The 15,509-nt window shown below is 46.1% G+C and overlaps 1 protein-coding gene across 1 annotated transcript; it reads left to right on the top strand.

Moving 5' to 3' along the window:
• Positions 1-7,311: 7,311 nt before the first annotated feature.
• oprd1b (opioid receptor, delta 1b) lies at positions 7,312-10,489 on the top strand. The gene is made up of 3 exons (XM_031298809.2): positions 7,312-7,654; positions 9,054-9,409; positions 9,627-10,489. The coding sequence occupies exons 1-3, from the start codon at positions 7,416-7,418 to the stop codon at positions 10,154-10,156; spliced, it is 1,125 nt and encodes a 374-aa protein (XP_031154669.1). The 5' UTR covers positions 7,312-7,415; the 3' UTR covers positions 10,157-10,489.
• Positions 10,490-15,509: the final 5,020 nt, after the last annotated feature.

Raw genomic sequence — 15,509 nt, 5'->3', positions numbered from 1 at the left:
GCCTGCCATCTAAAGAGCTTAACCGGCGGGCGAAAGCTTTCTGGAGTGTCAGGCTCTCACCCCTGGCGCCTCCTGCCAGTTCTGCATCCGCCTGCCATCTAAAGAGCTTATCGGCGGGCGGAAGCTTTTCTGGAGTGTCAGGCTAGCGGGGAAGGGGATGGCAGCTGGGCAGACAGACGGCAATCCGTCAACACCCTGGATCCGCCGGAGGAAGGCTTTATCGACGAGCACGAGTCTGATGGCTCGATTCTCTTGGATAACGCCTCCGTCACCGGCTGTCCCTCCTCCCCCTGGGAGATCTGGACCTCGAAACGGGGATCGATACCCTCCCATTGCGGCTCTCCCCATCTCCGGAATGGCCAAGGGCACCGCTCCGGCGGTCTTCCCCTCTGCCTCAGGCGCCTCCACCCTCTCTTTTGGATCTGCCGGAGATCATCAAAAGGCGGCAGACAAGAGAGGCATAGCGCTCCCGGCTGAGCTTCCAGCCCCCGCTCGCGGCCTCTTGAGCGGGGATGTTTACGCTCAGGAGCCGCCCTCCTCACGGGCCCCACTCTGGCTGTGCTTCACGGAGCTTCGGCCGTTTGTGGAAGAGGCGCTCTCCCAGCCCGGGAAACTGAAGGCTTCCGTCTTTTGCTACGCCCCATTTACCCGGGTTCAAGGAGACACAGAAGCGGGCTTCCCTTCGGTCCCCCTCTGGAGCAGAGTCTGGCGTCCATCCTGCTTCCGAAGGCCACTTTTTTTCGGCCACCGGAAGCCTACGCCTCCTTCGCCCCATGGATCAGGTATGTGCTCAGGTCACTGACCGGTCACACCAGTGTGCGGCCCAGGGTCTCGCAGCACAGAACAATATAGCTTTGCTAGCCTCCGCCGCCTCCGCCATGGCCATTAGCCTACTCCGGGAGCTCTTCCTCCAGAGCTAGTCACGGAGATTGGCAAAGCGATGACCGCGATCCTCACCCTGACCACGGCGTCCACGGTGCCGTTGTCCAGAGTCATGGCGTGGCAGACTGTGGAGCCAGCGAAACATCTGGCTCCACATGACACAGCTACCCACTGACATCAGACGCAAGCTTCTGTACGGCCCCATAGCTCCTGCTGGACTATTTGGGCCCCGCCTACAGACAGCCACGTCCCATTTGCACCAAGCGGAACGATTTCGAATGCTCGGCTCTTGGAAGGCGGCTCCTCCACAGCAGCGCCGTCGCCATGACAACCGGCATGAAAGGAAGCGCGCCACAGCCTCTGCTGCGGCTGCGTTTTCCCAGGCTTCAAGCGCCGCTCCTCCGCCCGGCCCCCCTCCGCAGCGACTGCCGGCTCCACATGACCTGCAGGCCTCTCGGAACCGGAGGACCATGAAGGCGGCCCCCACCTGGTCTAAACCACCCCCGAGCCCCCCAACAAACAGCGGCGTCGGGGCGCGGGAAACGTCTGTCCACATACAGTTGAGAGCTGGAAACACAACGGCCCTTTTAAGGGCCACCTCCATCCATGTAAAGAGCAGTTTCCCCTCAGCCAAGCAGCCCCTCGTGTTGTTCCCCACACAAGCACACACCAGCCCAGCGCTGCACGCGGAGCTCCACCGCTCTCTCACTATGCAGACAGCGGGAGCGAACGCTCATTCACTATGAACGGTGCCGCTCAGTCATCCCTCTCCTCCCGGCCATGCCAGCGGGACGAGGAAGACAATGACCCAGTGACCGCTCCCGCCTCTCAGCCCATGGGCTGGGCGTCACAATCTCACGTCTCGCCCAGCGGCGGAATGGGCTCTGCGCTCCTTGCTGACCATGTCCGTGAACAAACACACAGACATGTGCACGCCTGCTCTCAGAGCACAGCGCAGCATGGATCAGGCTGACACACATGGACTCATGGATGTCAAAGCTGATAACATGGGGCTATACACTTCAGCTCGCCTCCCCCATGCCTCGCTTCGCGGGCGTATTGGAGACAACCGTGTCATCCCAGGCAGAATGTCAAAGCTGATAACATGGGGCTATACACTTCAGCTCCCCTCCCCCCCGCCTCGCTTCGCAGGCGTATTGGAGACAACCGTGTCATCCCAGGCAGAGCCAGATGCCATGACAGAGCTAGGGGAGCTACTATCATGGAGCGCCCATTCCACATGCTGACCATCAGACATGTGTTGGAATGTGTGCGCCACCAAGAATGATTTACATCTGTGGATCTGAAAGACGCATACTTTCACATCCAAATCATTCCCAGACACAGGAGATTCCTGCGCTTCTTTTCCAAGGGGCCCATTTTCAGTACAACCGACTACCGTTCGGTTACTCACTGGCCCCCCGCACTTTTTCCAAGTGTATGGAGACGGCGCTTCAGCCGTTACGGAAAAAAAAAGGCATCAGAGTCCTGTTTTATCTGGACGATTTGCTCATCCTGGCTCCCTCTCGGGAAACGGCGGCGCTGCACACTGTGGCAGTTCTGCAGCACCTGCAGACACTGGGTTTCGCCATAAACTGGCAGAAAAGCTCATTGGTTCCCACACAATCGATAGTTTATCTGGGCGTAGTGCTAAACTCGATTGTTATGAGGGCCAGGCTGTCAACACCAAGGCAAGACGTGCTGCTCTCTCTCCTGTCGCGCACCACATCACGCGCAAAGGTGTCAGCGCTGTTCGTCATGCGCCTTCTGGGCATGATGTCCGCGGGCTACATGGTGGTCCCCCTGGGGCTTCTCCACATGAGAAAAATCCAGAGGTGGTTCCTCCGTCAGCGTCTCGACCCCATACGTCACAAGTGGCGAATGCTGATCATTCCTCCTTCCCTACAGTCGGACCTGTCATATTGGGGGAACCCCCGGACCTTGTCAGCTGGGGTTCCCCTGGGCAAGGTGACACGGACGCGTCCCTCACTGGCTGGGGGGGAATGTGCGAATCACAGGTGGTGGGAGGAGAATGGCCCCCCCCCCCCCCCTCTCCCACACATATATTGCCTGGAGCTGTAAGCTGAAAGTTTTGAAACACTTTGCCCCGGTGGTAGCAGGGAGACATGTTGTCGTACAGACAGACAATGTTACTGCAGCAGCGTTCATAAATCGCCAGGGCGGCGTACGTTCGGCCCGACTATTGGAAATAGCCAGGAGCCTTCTGCTGTGGGCACACAGTCACCTGCTGTCCCTCAAGGCTGTCTACATCCCCGGGATACTAATCCGGGCGGCAGACCTAATGTCGAGGGGAGGGCCCTCTCACAACGAGTGGAAATTGAATCCCACTATTGTTCAGAAGCTGTGGAGCAGGTTCGGGAAAGCGGAGGTGGATCTGTTCGCCTCACGAGAAAACACACAGTGTGCTCTGTGGTTTTCCTTGAGCGCACGGGACAATCCACCCCTCGGCGTGGACGCTTTCTCCCACCACCCCTGGCCCAGAACTCTCCTATATGCTTTTCCCCCGGTCCCTCTGATTCCTCATCTCCTGGAATGCATCCAGGAGGAGAATCTGTCGGTCATCTTGGTGACGCCGGAGCGCATCCTGGTTCCCAACACTGGTCCACCTGCTGGCGGGTCCCCCCTGGCAATTGCCGTGGCGCGAGGACGCCCTGTCACAGCTGGACAGCGCGATATCCCACCCCCCGGTGATAACCCAGCGACTGTGGGGCTGGCTGCTGAGCGGGAACGCTTGCAGAGGTTAGGCTTGCCTCCTGCCATGGTGCGCACTATTCAGAGCACGAGAGCCCCCTCCACAACAGCGTGTTACGCGGCGCGTTGGTCCGCTTTCCAGCGCTGGTGCACGGAGAGGGAAACAGACCCCATATCGTGTCCCCTGCCTCTCGTGTTGACTTATCTCCAAACATTGGTAGATAACGACCTGGCTCCGTCCACAGTCAAAGCCTACACAGCGGCCATTTCATCCTGCCACGAAGGCTATGGAGAGAGAACGGTTTTTGAGCACCCCCTAGTAAAGCGTTTTTTGAAAGGGGTCAGACGACAAAAACCCGCCGTGCGCTCTCTCACTCCCCAATGGGATCTGGCCCTGGTGCTTCGAGCTCTGGGGAAGCCTCCTTTCGAGCCCTTGGCACAAGCCTCTCTCAGGTTGCTGTCCCTAAAAACGGCGCTTCTCCTTGCCCTGACGTCAGCCAAGTGAGTGAGCGACTTACGTGCGCTGTCAGTTTCACCGTCCTGTCTCTCCATTAGAGGGGACGGGAGCACAGCCACCCTACAGCCTAACCCTTCTTTCACACCGAAGATTTTAACAAATTCCTTTCGGTCGAGGGTTTTTTTCCCTCCAGGGTTTTTTTCCCCCGCCTCATAACAACGACGTGGAGGAGGTTTCCCATCGATTGTGCCCGATGCGTGCGTTATCACAGTACGTTTTACGCACGGCGGACATAAGGCGGACACAACAGCTGTTTGTACACTATAGGGAACACTCCTAAGGAGCAGCCCTGTCAAAACAGCGTCTGTCTCACTGGCTGTGTGAGGCTATCACCCAGGCCTATAACACGGAGGGGGTGGAGCCCCCCCAGGGCATCCGGCCACATTCTACAAGGGCACTATCGGCATCAACAGCTCTGTTCAGAGGCATGTCAATAGCCGACATCTGCGCGGCGGCCTCTTGGGCATCCCCATGCCCTTTCATCCGTTTCTATTTGCGGGATATGTCCGAGCCCTCTCTGACTCACTCGGTCCTATCCTCACTCAACGACGGATGATGCCCCGTCGTATGTGGCCCGGTGCCGAGAGGAGAGTGGCGTCCCACATATATGTGTAGCCTATGTATATATGTACATATGTATATATATTTGTCGCTATCACACATCCTCTCTCACTGCCATGCACGCCTACAATCATGATATGTGCCACTGCATGTGTACCGCCTGGGGTCCTCCCCCCCCCCTACTCTGGGTGGCTGGGAGAGACTCGAGCGTCCCATAATTATCAATCATGTACTACCCTCACCAATCATGCACGCCTGCCCTCTCGGCTAGGCCAAATTATTACCATGGCAGGCCCCGTTACCTAGATAACGGATTATCTGATACAGTCCCCTGTCAGTGCATGAGAGAGAGACAGAGGGAAAAAAAAGTTTAGTCTATGTTCCACTGTGGGCTCTGGGTCACAGGTGGCATTGACTACATCAGCTTCGCCCTAACCCAATAGCGTGGCCCAATAGAGGGCGAAGCCTATACGAAATAGAACGATGGTTACGTTATTGTAACTCCAGATTCTATGAGTATAGGCGTAGCCCTCTAAGATCCGGGCCACCTGCTCCAGTTACATTAGCTGAAGAAAAAGCTTATGTTGGGAGCAGAGCTACGGGTCCGCTCTGTTTATATACAGTATTTGCGGACGTAGTTGAAGCCCGAGCGGCACGCTAGGGCGGGAAAGAAAATCAACCCAATAGCGTGGCTTAGAGGGCTACGCCTATACTCATAGAATCTGGAGTTACAATAACGTAACTATCGTTACGTCACATGACCATTGACCACCTGTCTTCGGCTGACCCTTCTAAGGGGAAGGGTCGGCCGGTAACAATCATGGAAAAGGAGAACGGTGAAAGTTTAATTTTTTATCAAGCAGTAAAGAAGTTAGCGTCAACATCGCAACGTCCTGCGATGTGACTATTGCGCATGCGCACATCGCGATGTAGACGATGAAACAAATATCGTGCAGCCCTACTCCAAGGTGTCTATTATGTTTGAGATTGTTTCTCTGTGTATCAGATTGCCTGTGAGAAATGCAGTCATGTTAAGCCAAGTGCGTGTGTGCTGTCACTCTGAAGATGTATTTAAGCTCAGTGTTCCTGTTCACTCATTGAAGAGCCCTTTTCACACTGTACTGCTGTGCCCTTTTGTGAAATCGTGTTCCTCCTATATTTGCAAATATACTTAATAAAATACAAAAAACTTGGTTTAGTCTTCGACTGTCTTTATTTTGTTTCACCTTCCTATTTTAAAACATCTACACCTGCTGCTCCGAAATACTTCCACCACACAGTCATAGTATAGTTTGTTGAAAAAAGTCATAGTAGGCCTATAGTATGTAGAAAAAAGTCAGAGTAGCCTATAGCATGTAGAAAAAAGTGATAAAAAAGTAATATATAGTATGTCAAAAAAGTCAGAGTTTAGTATGTCGAAAAAAGCCATAAATGCTTGCTGAACTTCCAAAATGAGCCAGATCATTAACTGCTCTTCATTTTAGGAAGACATGGTCTATCTTTTAAAATAGAGAGAGAGCTTGTCATAGCTTGTGTTCAGCATGCCAGCCCTATTCACATGCAGCTGCATGTTCCTAATGGTTTCTGATGTTCTCAGTAATGGGCTACACACTAGCTACAGATAAATGAGCGCTTTGATGAAAAAGACACCTGCCTAAGGATTTACGTGACATGATTGTTGGCTGAACAGGTCAAGCAAAATGCCCTATGAGAAGTAAACATTGAGTAATGCCCCAAAAACATGCATGTCTTTTACAAGACAAACAGTGAAACTCTTTTATTCATGGATAGGACATTTTCCAGATGCATTAAGAAATATCACAGACAGGAAAATAATGTTTTATCCGGTTAGACATGAGCAGCATTCGTTAAACATTGATCCAGAGCAAATAAAGAGTTCTCAAATGGATGTGCCTGCATGTTTGCATGCCTGCAATAATGTGTTTGCTCATACAGATGTAGTTGATACCAGCAGGCAACACATATTTAAGGGTAACGTGACAACTTGTAGGATTCACTTCAACGTCCGCTGCTATAGGCTATCAAAACCATCTCAAATATTTAATTAGCCTTGGTAGCCTAGGTAATTGCGTCACTCCTGTTGTTTAGTAGGGTAATTTCATGGAGGTGACTCTGGTGAAAACATTTAGTCCTCTAATGGAGCTCCCCTAATACGGGTCACAGGCCACGGAGAGTGGGAGAAGAAGTACTTCGAGGTTGAAGGTAGGCAGCAATACGAGGGATGGCTCAATAAAGACTAATTGAGCTGCAACAATGAGAGATGTTCGGATTGGGTTAGACGGACATTGTTTGATGAGCTGCTGAGCGGCAGGTGGTCGAAAATAATTAAAAATGGATGTGATAAAGCAACATTGTAGGCTATGCTAGAGCTAATTAGAGCCCTTTGATAAATGGTATTTCTTTGGGCAGGGTAAGAAATGGACATGAAAACACATCTTGCTTTTTTTGCACCAGACAGTGCACTTTGCCAAAGTGCGCACTTACACGTAGGCTATTACACAAGGATAGCCGACGGAGAGAGATAGATAGATAGAGAGATATAGATAGATAGATAGAGAGAGAGAGAGAGAGAGAGAGAGAGAGAGAGAGAGAGAGAGAGAGAGAGAGAGAGAGAGAGAGAGAGAGCATCCTGCTCTGGGCGCCTCATTACTTATTTGTCAGTTCTCGTGCGCTCCTGTACCTGCTCTCCATGCGCTACAATCTCACCTGAATTGTTTTAGAAATGGCTTTTCCTCCCTACTACGCTTTCGGTGATTTTAACGACTCGGTCTCCATAACTCCTTTCAATGTAACGTTTACCGAGGATCCGCTGCGCGTGCCCTCAAACAGCACTGAGACCAACAAGGCTACAGCCAGGAACAGTACAAGTCTCATCATCGCTGTCTGTATCACAGCTCTCTACTCTCTCATCTGTGTGGTGGGACTGCTTGGAAACGTGCTTGTAATGTACGGGGTGGTCAGGTAAGAAATAAACACAGACCCATATCTATTAAGTAAACGCAAAAAAACAAAAAAAAACATTTAAAAGGAAGAGACAAACACAGGTTATTTGTGACTAAGTGGATACTGCTTACATGCTGATCAATAAAAAACGACACACACACACACACACACACACACACACACACACACACACACACACACACACACACACACACACACACAGAGAGAGAACTATAATAGTAATTTTAAAGAATGGAATATGTCTAGAAAACTGCTATATTACATCATGTATGATGGTTCTTTGTAATTGGCCACAGTTCCAGTGTGTCTGAGAGCCACTCTCCATACCCACACACAAACACACTCACGCCTCCTACACACACAGGAGGGAGGGCGGTGTGATCTACAGCTTAATGTTGGAATTACTTTATTGCAACAATTACTTTTGTCAGGAACAATGTAAATGAAAGTTCAAAACTCAGATGATTAATTTGTATGGAAAATAAGCAGCATGTTGAACCATAACCTGCACATCAGAAGCCATGACTGTGGTAATTCATGTAGATTCTGAGGATTCATAGCACTGTATTTGTTGTTGAACTAATGCAGCTTAAATGAGTAAGCAATGAGGTGACAGTTGGACCTCCAATGTCAATCAATCATCTCACTGAACGGCTTCCTGTGTGGAAGATGAAGTATGAGTTTCTGTACTTTTGTTTTTCAATGTCAGAATAAGCAAACACAAAAGAGAATATAAAAGAAAGTGTGGCCACTCTCACCCTGGCAAAGCAAGAGTGTGAGATCAGTGTGTAATGTAATAAATCCCTTAATGAGGGGGGGTTAAGATAATGTAAGTCATCCCTTTGTCTTCCATTCTCCTTGTGAAGCTTGCAATTTAATTAAATGTGACGAACTATTGTCATATGGTGAACTCATGAATACATCTTTAAACAGCCAGACAACTGCTCAGCTGGCATTCAGACAAGACTGGTAACAGGTAAAAGAAGGGAAAAAAACTACTCTGAATTTGAAATCAAGGAGTAGGAATTGATTCATTACATACTGCAGAAGTGCAGTTTAATGGAGGCTTACGGTCACTTTGGCTCTCATGCATTTAGTGTTGTGCCATAAAAACATTGTGCATGTAAAAAGCTCCTTTATTAGTTCGATATTATTCAAGAGGAAATCGGAGATCATTGGTTTGAGGGAGGAAATGGATTAGATCAAAATAAATTGGTTTCTAACCGTAAACTATTTTAATGGAAATTGTGAGTCAACCCCACTCAACGTCTTCTTTGCAGCACAGCAGTAGGCAGACCTTGAAAAAAATTCAGTCTCCTCCAACTAACAATAGTCCCCCTCGACTGTGAATCAGAATCAGTAAAAAGAGCCACATGCTTTTCTTCCAACCAACCAGGTACACCAAGATGAAGACCGCCACCAACATCTACATCTTCAACCTGGCTCTCGCCGACGCTCTCGCCACCAGCACCCTCCCCTTCCAGAGCGCCAAGTACCTGATGAGCACATGGCCCTTTGGGGAGGTGTTGTGTAAAGTGGTCATCGCCATCGACTACTACAACATGTTCACCAGCATCTTCACGCTCACCATGATGAGCGTGGACCGCTACATCGCTGTTTGTCATCCGGTGAGGGCCTTGGACTTCCGCACGCCTGCCAAAGCCAAGCTCATCAACGTCTGCATCTGGATCCTCTCCTCAGCCATCGGAGTCCCTGTGATGATCATGGCTGTTACCATGGTGAAAGACGAAGGTGGGAGATTTCTATTGTTGAAGAAAAAACGCTGAAAATTACCATCACTGTGTAAAAACTTCAATTATCAGCACAAGCTTTCTAGCGCCTTTAGTGGCAAGTGTTGTTCTTGGGGAGTAATCAAGCCGTAAAAGAGAACATTTGAGCTGGGTTATTAACTTAAATTAGCTTCTCCACACGGCCCTCTAATAAACATGTAATTGTTTTAACTCCTCAGGAAACACTGTCTGCGAACTCAGTTTCCCCAAACCTGAGTTGTACTGGGACACAGTGATGAAAATCTGCGTGTTCATCTTCGCCTTCGTGGTCCCCGTCCTGGTCATCACCGTCTGCTACGGTCTGATGATCCTGCGGCTCAAGAGTGTCCGTCTGCTCTCCGGCTCCAAAGAGAAGGATAGGAACCTGCGACGGATCACCCGCATGGTCCTGGTGATTGTGGGGGCCTTCATCATCTGCTGGACTCCCATCCACATCTTCATCATTGTCAGGACCATGGTGCATATCGACCGCAAGAACCTCCTGGTGGTGGCCAGCTGGCATCTGTGCATCGCGCTGGGCTACACCAACAGCAGTCTCAACCCTGTGCTGTACGCCTTCTTGGATGAGAACTTCAAAAGGTGCTTCAGGGATTTCTGCCTGCCCTATCGTTCCCGCCTGGAGCAGAACAGCTTCTCCAGAGCGCGCAATAGCAAAAAGGAGCCCGTGTCTGTTTGTGCTCCTGCGACAACACAGAGACCAACAGCCTGACTAGGCATGGATCAGTTGGGGGAAAGAACAGATCTGGGGGACCTCCAGACCGAGGTCACACAGTTCTCCAGCACAGGAGTCTGAGTCTGCAGATGTCTGCTTTTGACCTGCTATTTATGTAAATTATCGATTGTGTTTTTGGTTTCATATAATGAAACTTGTGAGACACAATTCTTTAACAAACATGCCTGTGTGTGCCTGTGCATAAGGAAATGGAATACAGATGTTCATCCTTGGAGTGTACAAAGCACATGCATAATGCAAACACACATACAGTGCAGTCACAAAGTATTGGGATAGTGATGTGTTTTTCATTGTTTTGGCTCTGCACAATACAGAAAATAGGAGGTTAAAGTGCTGACTCTAAGCTTTGTTTGTAGGTCTTCACATCCATATTAGGTCAACAATGTAGGACTCTGTGTATACACAGTCCCACAAAGATCAGATTGCAGAAGCAGGACATAGATCCTAAACACACACAGACAAGGCCACTAAGAGGAGTCTTTTTATGGCTAAGCAGTGGCAGATGTATGATTGGGCGAGTTGCATGTGACCTCAATCCAACAGATAAAGTGTTTCACTTGATGAAGACCAGACTGACTATGTAAATCAAAGTACTACGTAAGTTCCCGTGTAACAGCAAGAAGTGACAACGGTTGCAGTACAGAGCCGGCAGAGGGTCAACAGGGAAGATACTGCTGGCTGCTGATGACTGTGGGTCACAGACTTCAGCCAATCATTATTTTCAGCTAAATATTACATATGATGACTTAATTCAGATTTTTGTTAGCTTGTAAAATTACTTTTTATTCCTTAAAATTAGGATAGCATTAATAAAGGACTACAATTTATTGATGACACCTTTAAACCTGAGATATCTACTTTCTTAACTGCTTGTCGGCAGAGGGAATAGCTGTAAACACAAAAATCACCTTTGTATATGGATATGAAAAACTTGGCTATTTATTAGGGCTGTCAAAATAACGCGTTAATTTCGATTAATTAATCTGAGAAAAAATAACACGTTAAAAAAAATAACGCAGATTAATCCATTCCAGCCGTTCTAGCCACCATTGGACTGTAAAATGAAGGAGGGAGACGAGAATGTGCTGCCTGGATCATTAATTGGAACATTTACTTGTAAAAATCTTCTTCCTGCCAACCCTGGCTACCGAAATCTGGTGCCACTGATATGTCTGCACTCTTCTCTCTGATGCTCTGAAACAGACGGCAACACAAACACCGCTGCACGTGACGCTAGTTAACACCAAAGAATTTCTAATATGGGAAGATGTTCCACTCTCTCGTTACTTCCGGCTTCTGAACTGGTTGCAGTTCCACCAGAGTTCCATATAGGGGGCGCTCACAGGCCAGTGCAGAATGAATGGGACTCTATGGAGCTATACCCCTCAAAATCCACTTTTCTCAGGATATAATTTTTTGTCTAGTAATTTGAATGTTGCATTTGAAAGGGGAGGCTAAGAAAATACACACTGCTGGGTGTTAGATTTTTTTAAAGTGGCTTTTTTGTTCTAAAAAGCCTTTTAAAATGTCAATGACGTCATACACATATACGGCCAGAGATTCTGCTTTACGGCAAGCTCTGAGTCGCTTCCTTTTTTCTCTCGAGGCATCGACAACACAGCTGACAGATTAGACTCTCCCTGTCAATACACGTGCTAGAAAGAGGTTTGCTAATGTTTTAAAGACCACGCCGAAATATTCACTCTGGCATTCTGGTTCTGCTTCGGATGCCGTCAAGCGGGATCTCCGATCGTAATCAGTCCTTCACTGACCAATCAGCATTCATTAGCAGAATGCTAGCGTGTTATGGGCAACAACGACTCAACCTGTAACAAATCGAAAGGGCATAAGTACTCGTTCATTCAACTTTTGACCTATAATCCATGTTGAACTTGCAAAAACTACAATCAAATCTGAGATTTCTCAACGACAATCAGGCGAAAGAGACAAATTTAGCCGTCTAGCTCCATAGAGTCCCATTCATTTTGCACTGGACCGTGATCACCCCCAATGGAACTCTGGTGGAACTGCAACCAAAGTAGGTACAATGGGGCTTAATAGGGAGTGGAACGGCTTTCCGTAGACGGGCTTTGTTAACACTATACTCGACAGCAGCTAACGTTAGCCTACCGCTAGCTAGTAGCTGGATTAAACACGGTTAAAATGCTGACAGCTAACGCTAAACGGTGTAAAGTTTGACTGTGTTTTAGCCGTCGGAAAAACAACACAGACGGTGCGTTCAATGAAACTGGTAAACTACAGCCTCGTGGTGCATTTGAAGTTATTGTAAATGTCCTTTCCCCACCTGGTGGTTGTTTTTGTCGTTCAACAGCAATTTACTAGTGAAATAAGTTATTGTTATTGTTATACATTATTATTAAATCATTTAATTTTGACCATATGGCCTTAGCAGTAAACAAGCCGTTCCTTAATGTCACCAACTGTTGTTTAGTACCCTTTTTTTCTTTTCTTTTTTTACTTTCTTAAAAAGTATCGGTTCAGGCACCGTTAATTATGTATGCGATTAATTTTGATTAATTAATTACAGAGTCTGTAATTAATTAGATTAATTTTTTTAGTCGATTGACAGCCCTACTATTTACACATCCAGCAGTTACAGAGCAACAATATCATTCATTTTAAGTCATGTTTCTGGCTCTTTAGCTGCTAAAAGCTCACCACCAGTTAGTCGCTAACTGTTTCTGTCTGCTTTTCAGTGTTGTGTACAATCGTTTTTTGGAGCCTTTCTTCTGAAAACGACACTAAGAGTACAGTGAGAGTGAACCAAAAAAATAAAATGGGCCCTAAAAACCAAAACAATAAGTTGAAAGATGCTATAATGCTTTATAGAGCTGAAGGCAACTGCAGAGTCTCTGTGGGTTTGTCATTATGAGTGACTCCTTTTACATTACACATAATCATTTCATCCATTTTTAATATAAAATGTGCTTTTATAGCATCTTTAAAGCTGAGTTTCTGTTTAATTTCACGTCCAAATGAGTACAGAGCCAATGCAATGAAAAAGGTGTCTCCATCCTAACACTGTCTAAATGTACTGTTTATCTAGATTGGTAATAGTATTGTCACTCAACCTCATTAGGGAGGTAATGCGAATCCAATAGCGTGAATGTTTAGCTGAGACTATATTTGCTTTGTCTGTGTAATATTTAAATTAAAGGATGTATCTAATTTCATGCTCGTTCTTATGATCGAAAGAAGAGAAACAATTTTTAAGAGGTGATTTCATTCTACATGACCACAGCGCCATATTTCAGTGTCATCCCCCCCACATCAGATACATCATGAAAGATCTTTGCGAAAGAAACCTTTAATAACTTGAAAATACGGCCTTCATGATTAAGCAGAGATGACTGACACTTCCAGTGTATATTCACCATGAACATCGGTGTTCAGCTGACTTTGTTTCCACTACTCAGCTGAAAGTTAACTGAGGAGCTAAAGGCAAACGTGTTACTGCTGTTTTAATAGTTGTGACTAAATTACCTCAAACTGGCACGGAGTCTGAATCAGATCAAACGCATTAGCAGAGAAGAAGCTTCCTACACATATTACAGCTAATGGAAAAGTTTCCACTGAGGATCTTTGTCCACTTGCAGGAAGAGATTATGGCAATGAGAAGACATTTGTTTTGCAGATTTTGGAGAAGAATCAAACCAATGCCTCTCATCTTGCTAATGCAGCAATGCAGTTTTGTCTAAAAAGGCTTCTATATATCAAGTGTAATGATAATATTGTTCTGTCACAGCATATTAAGTGATACAGTGATTCATTTTGTTTCAATGTGCTGTCAAGCTGTTGTACCTTTAAGCTTAATTTGAAACCAGTTAGTAAAATCAAACATTAAATTACTATGTATTTACACTAAGTGCTATAAATGTTAGTTAAAGCTTTCAAAATCTTCACAAATAATTATTTTTCGAGTCGCCTATCACCATCACTGAAGAGCATTTGTAAATGTTTTCTGTAGTCGGTAATAAGCTGACTGAAAATATGTACCGTAATGCCTTATTCAGCATGATGTTCTTTTTGCAAAAAGTGAATTGTTCTGTTGAGAAAAGCAGCAGATACATTATATAAAGTACCTTATTGTATTGGTGTAATTACCGATTTAGTCCTTTGGACACAAGTTGTATCTTGTGTTTTAATTTGAACTATTGTTGTAAATAACTTTCAGTTTTATTCCAATATTTTGTGTTTTCTGTGGTTGTTATTACATATGTTGTTAACATTTATACTCTTTGTAAATGCCAGTGAAGCCTCATGGGAGTTAGACATGTGATTTGTTGGTAGAATCAAGAATGGATTATTGATCAGGGCAATGTTGACCTTGACAGGGACAAATACAACACATCTAAAGTGCATATTTAAATGAAAGCATATTATGAAATAAGTCAGGGATGATATTGAGGTTTCTGGCCACCAGATACATTGGAGAGTTATCTATGTTTACAATGTATCAATAAAAAAAATAGGGTCTGATATTATATATATTAAATATTTTGTTGTTGACAACAATGCATGTCTGTCTCTCAATATTTTCTGACTGCCACACTTTTATATGTTTTTTTTTAGAAAGCTTGGTATTTTATGAAAACTGCAGTTTTTACTGAAACTGAGCGTTTCTTGGGGATTATTTACAGCAGCAGGACAGTGTATGTGACATCAACTCAAAGTTAACTACAGTGCCTATGATTATTATAATGAAGGAACACGTCACCCAGTGCATCAGTGTGGCTTATTTATGTGTTTAAATAGTTTTTGGATAATAATGGAGCTCTATGGCACAGAAGAATAAGATATATCAGGATTTAGTAAGATCAATTCATTGTTGTCTTTTTGTCTTTTCACATGTCATGTGTTGACAATAAGACAAATACAAAGAACATCACCAGCCACATCCTTTTAACTGCTGTTAAAGTGACACAGGCACAAAGCCCTGAATGACAAATTCACACTACCACTACATCAAAGTTTTTGGTATACTCATCTTGGAGAAAAAAAAGGAATAAAATAAACCACTGTACTATCTTTTTTTAAATAATTCAGATTCTCATTAAATGCGGATTGTGTACTCTCAACTGCATGGGTCACATTCTGTTTTATACTGTCTATGGTCACACTGCAGTGCAAGTCGAGTACAAACAGTCATGATTGGGCGATACTGAGACATTATTACAGAGGCAGTTAACACTTAAATGACTCCAGCCAGTGAGGCCCACAGAAGACGTGTTGAAAAAGACAAATGATTGTGCTAATTTTGCATCATGGTCCATGGATTATATGTTGGACTGTTCTTTCATTTAATTTC

Source organism: Sander lucioperca, chromosome 10 (assembly GCF_008315115.2).
Source record: "Sander lucioperca isolate FBNREF2018 chromosome 10, SLUC_FBN_1.2, whole genome shotgun sequence".
NCBI classification, from domain to species: Eukaryota; Metazoa; Chordata; class Actinopteri; order Perciformes; family Percidae; genus Sander; species Sander lucioperca.
Note: the sequence above shows the minus strand (reverse complement) of the source record. Positions and strands in the feature narration are given on the sequence as shown.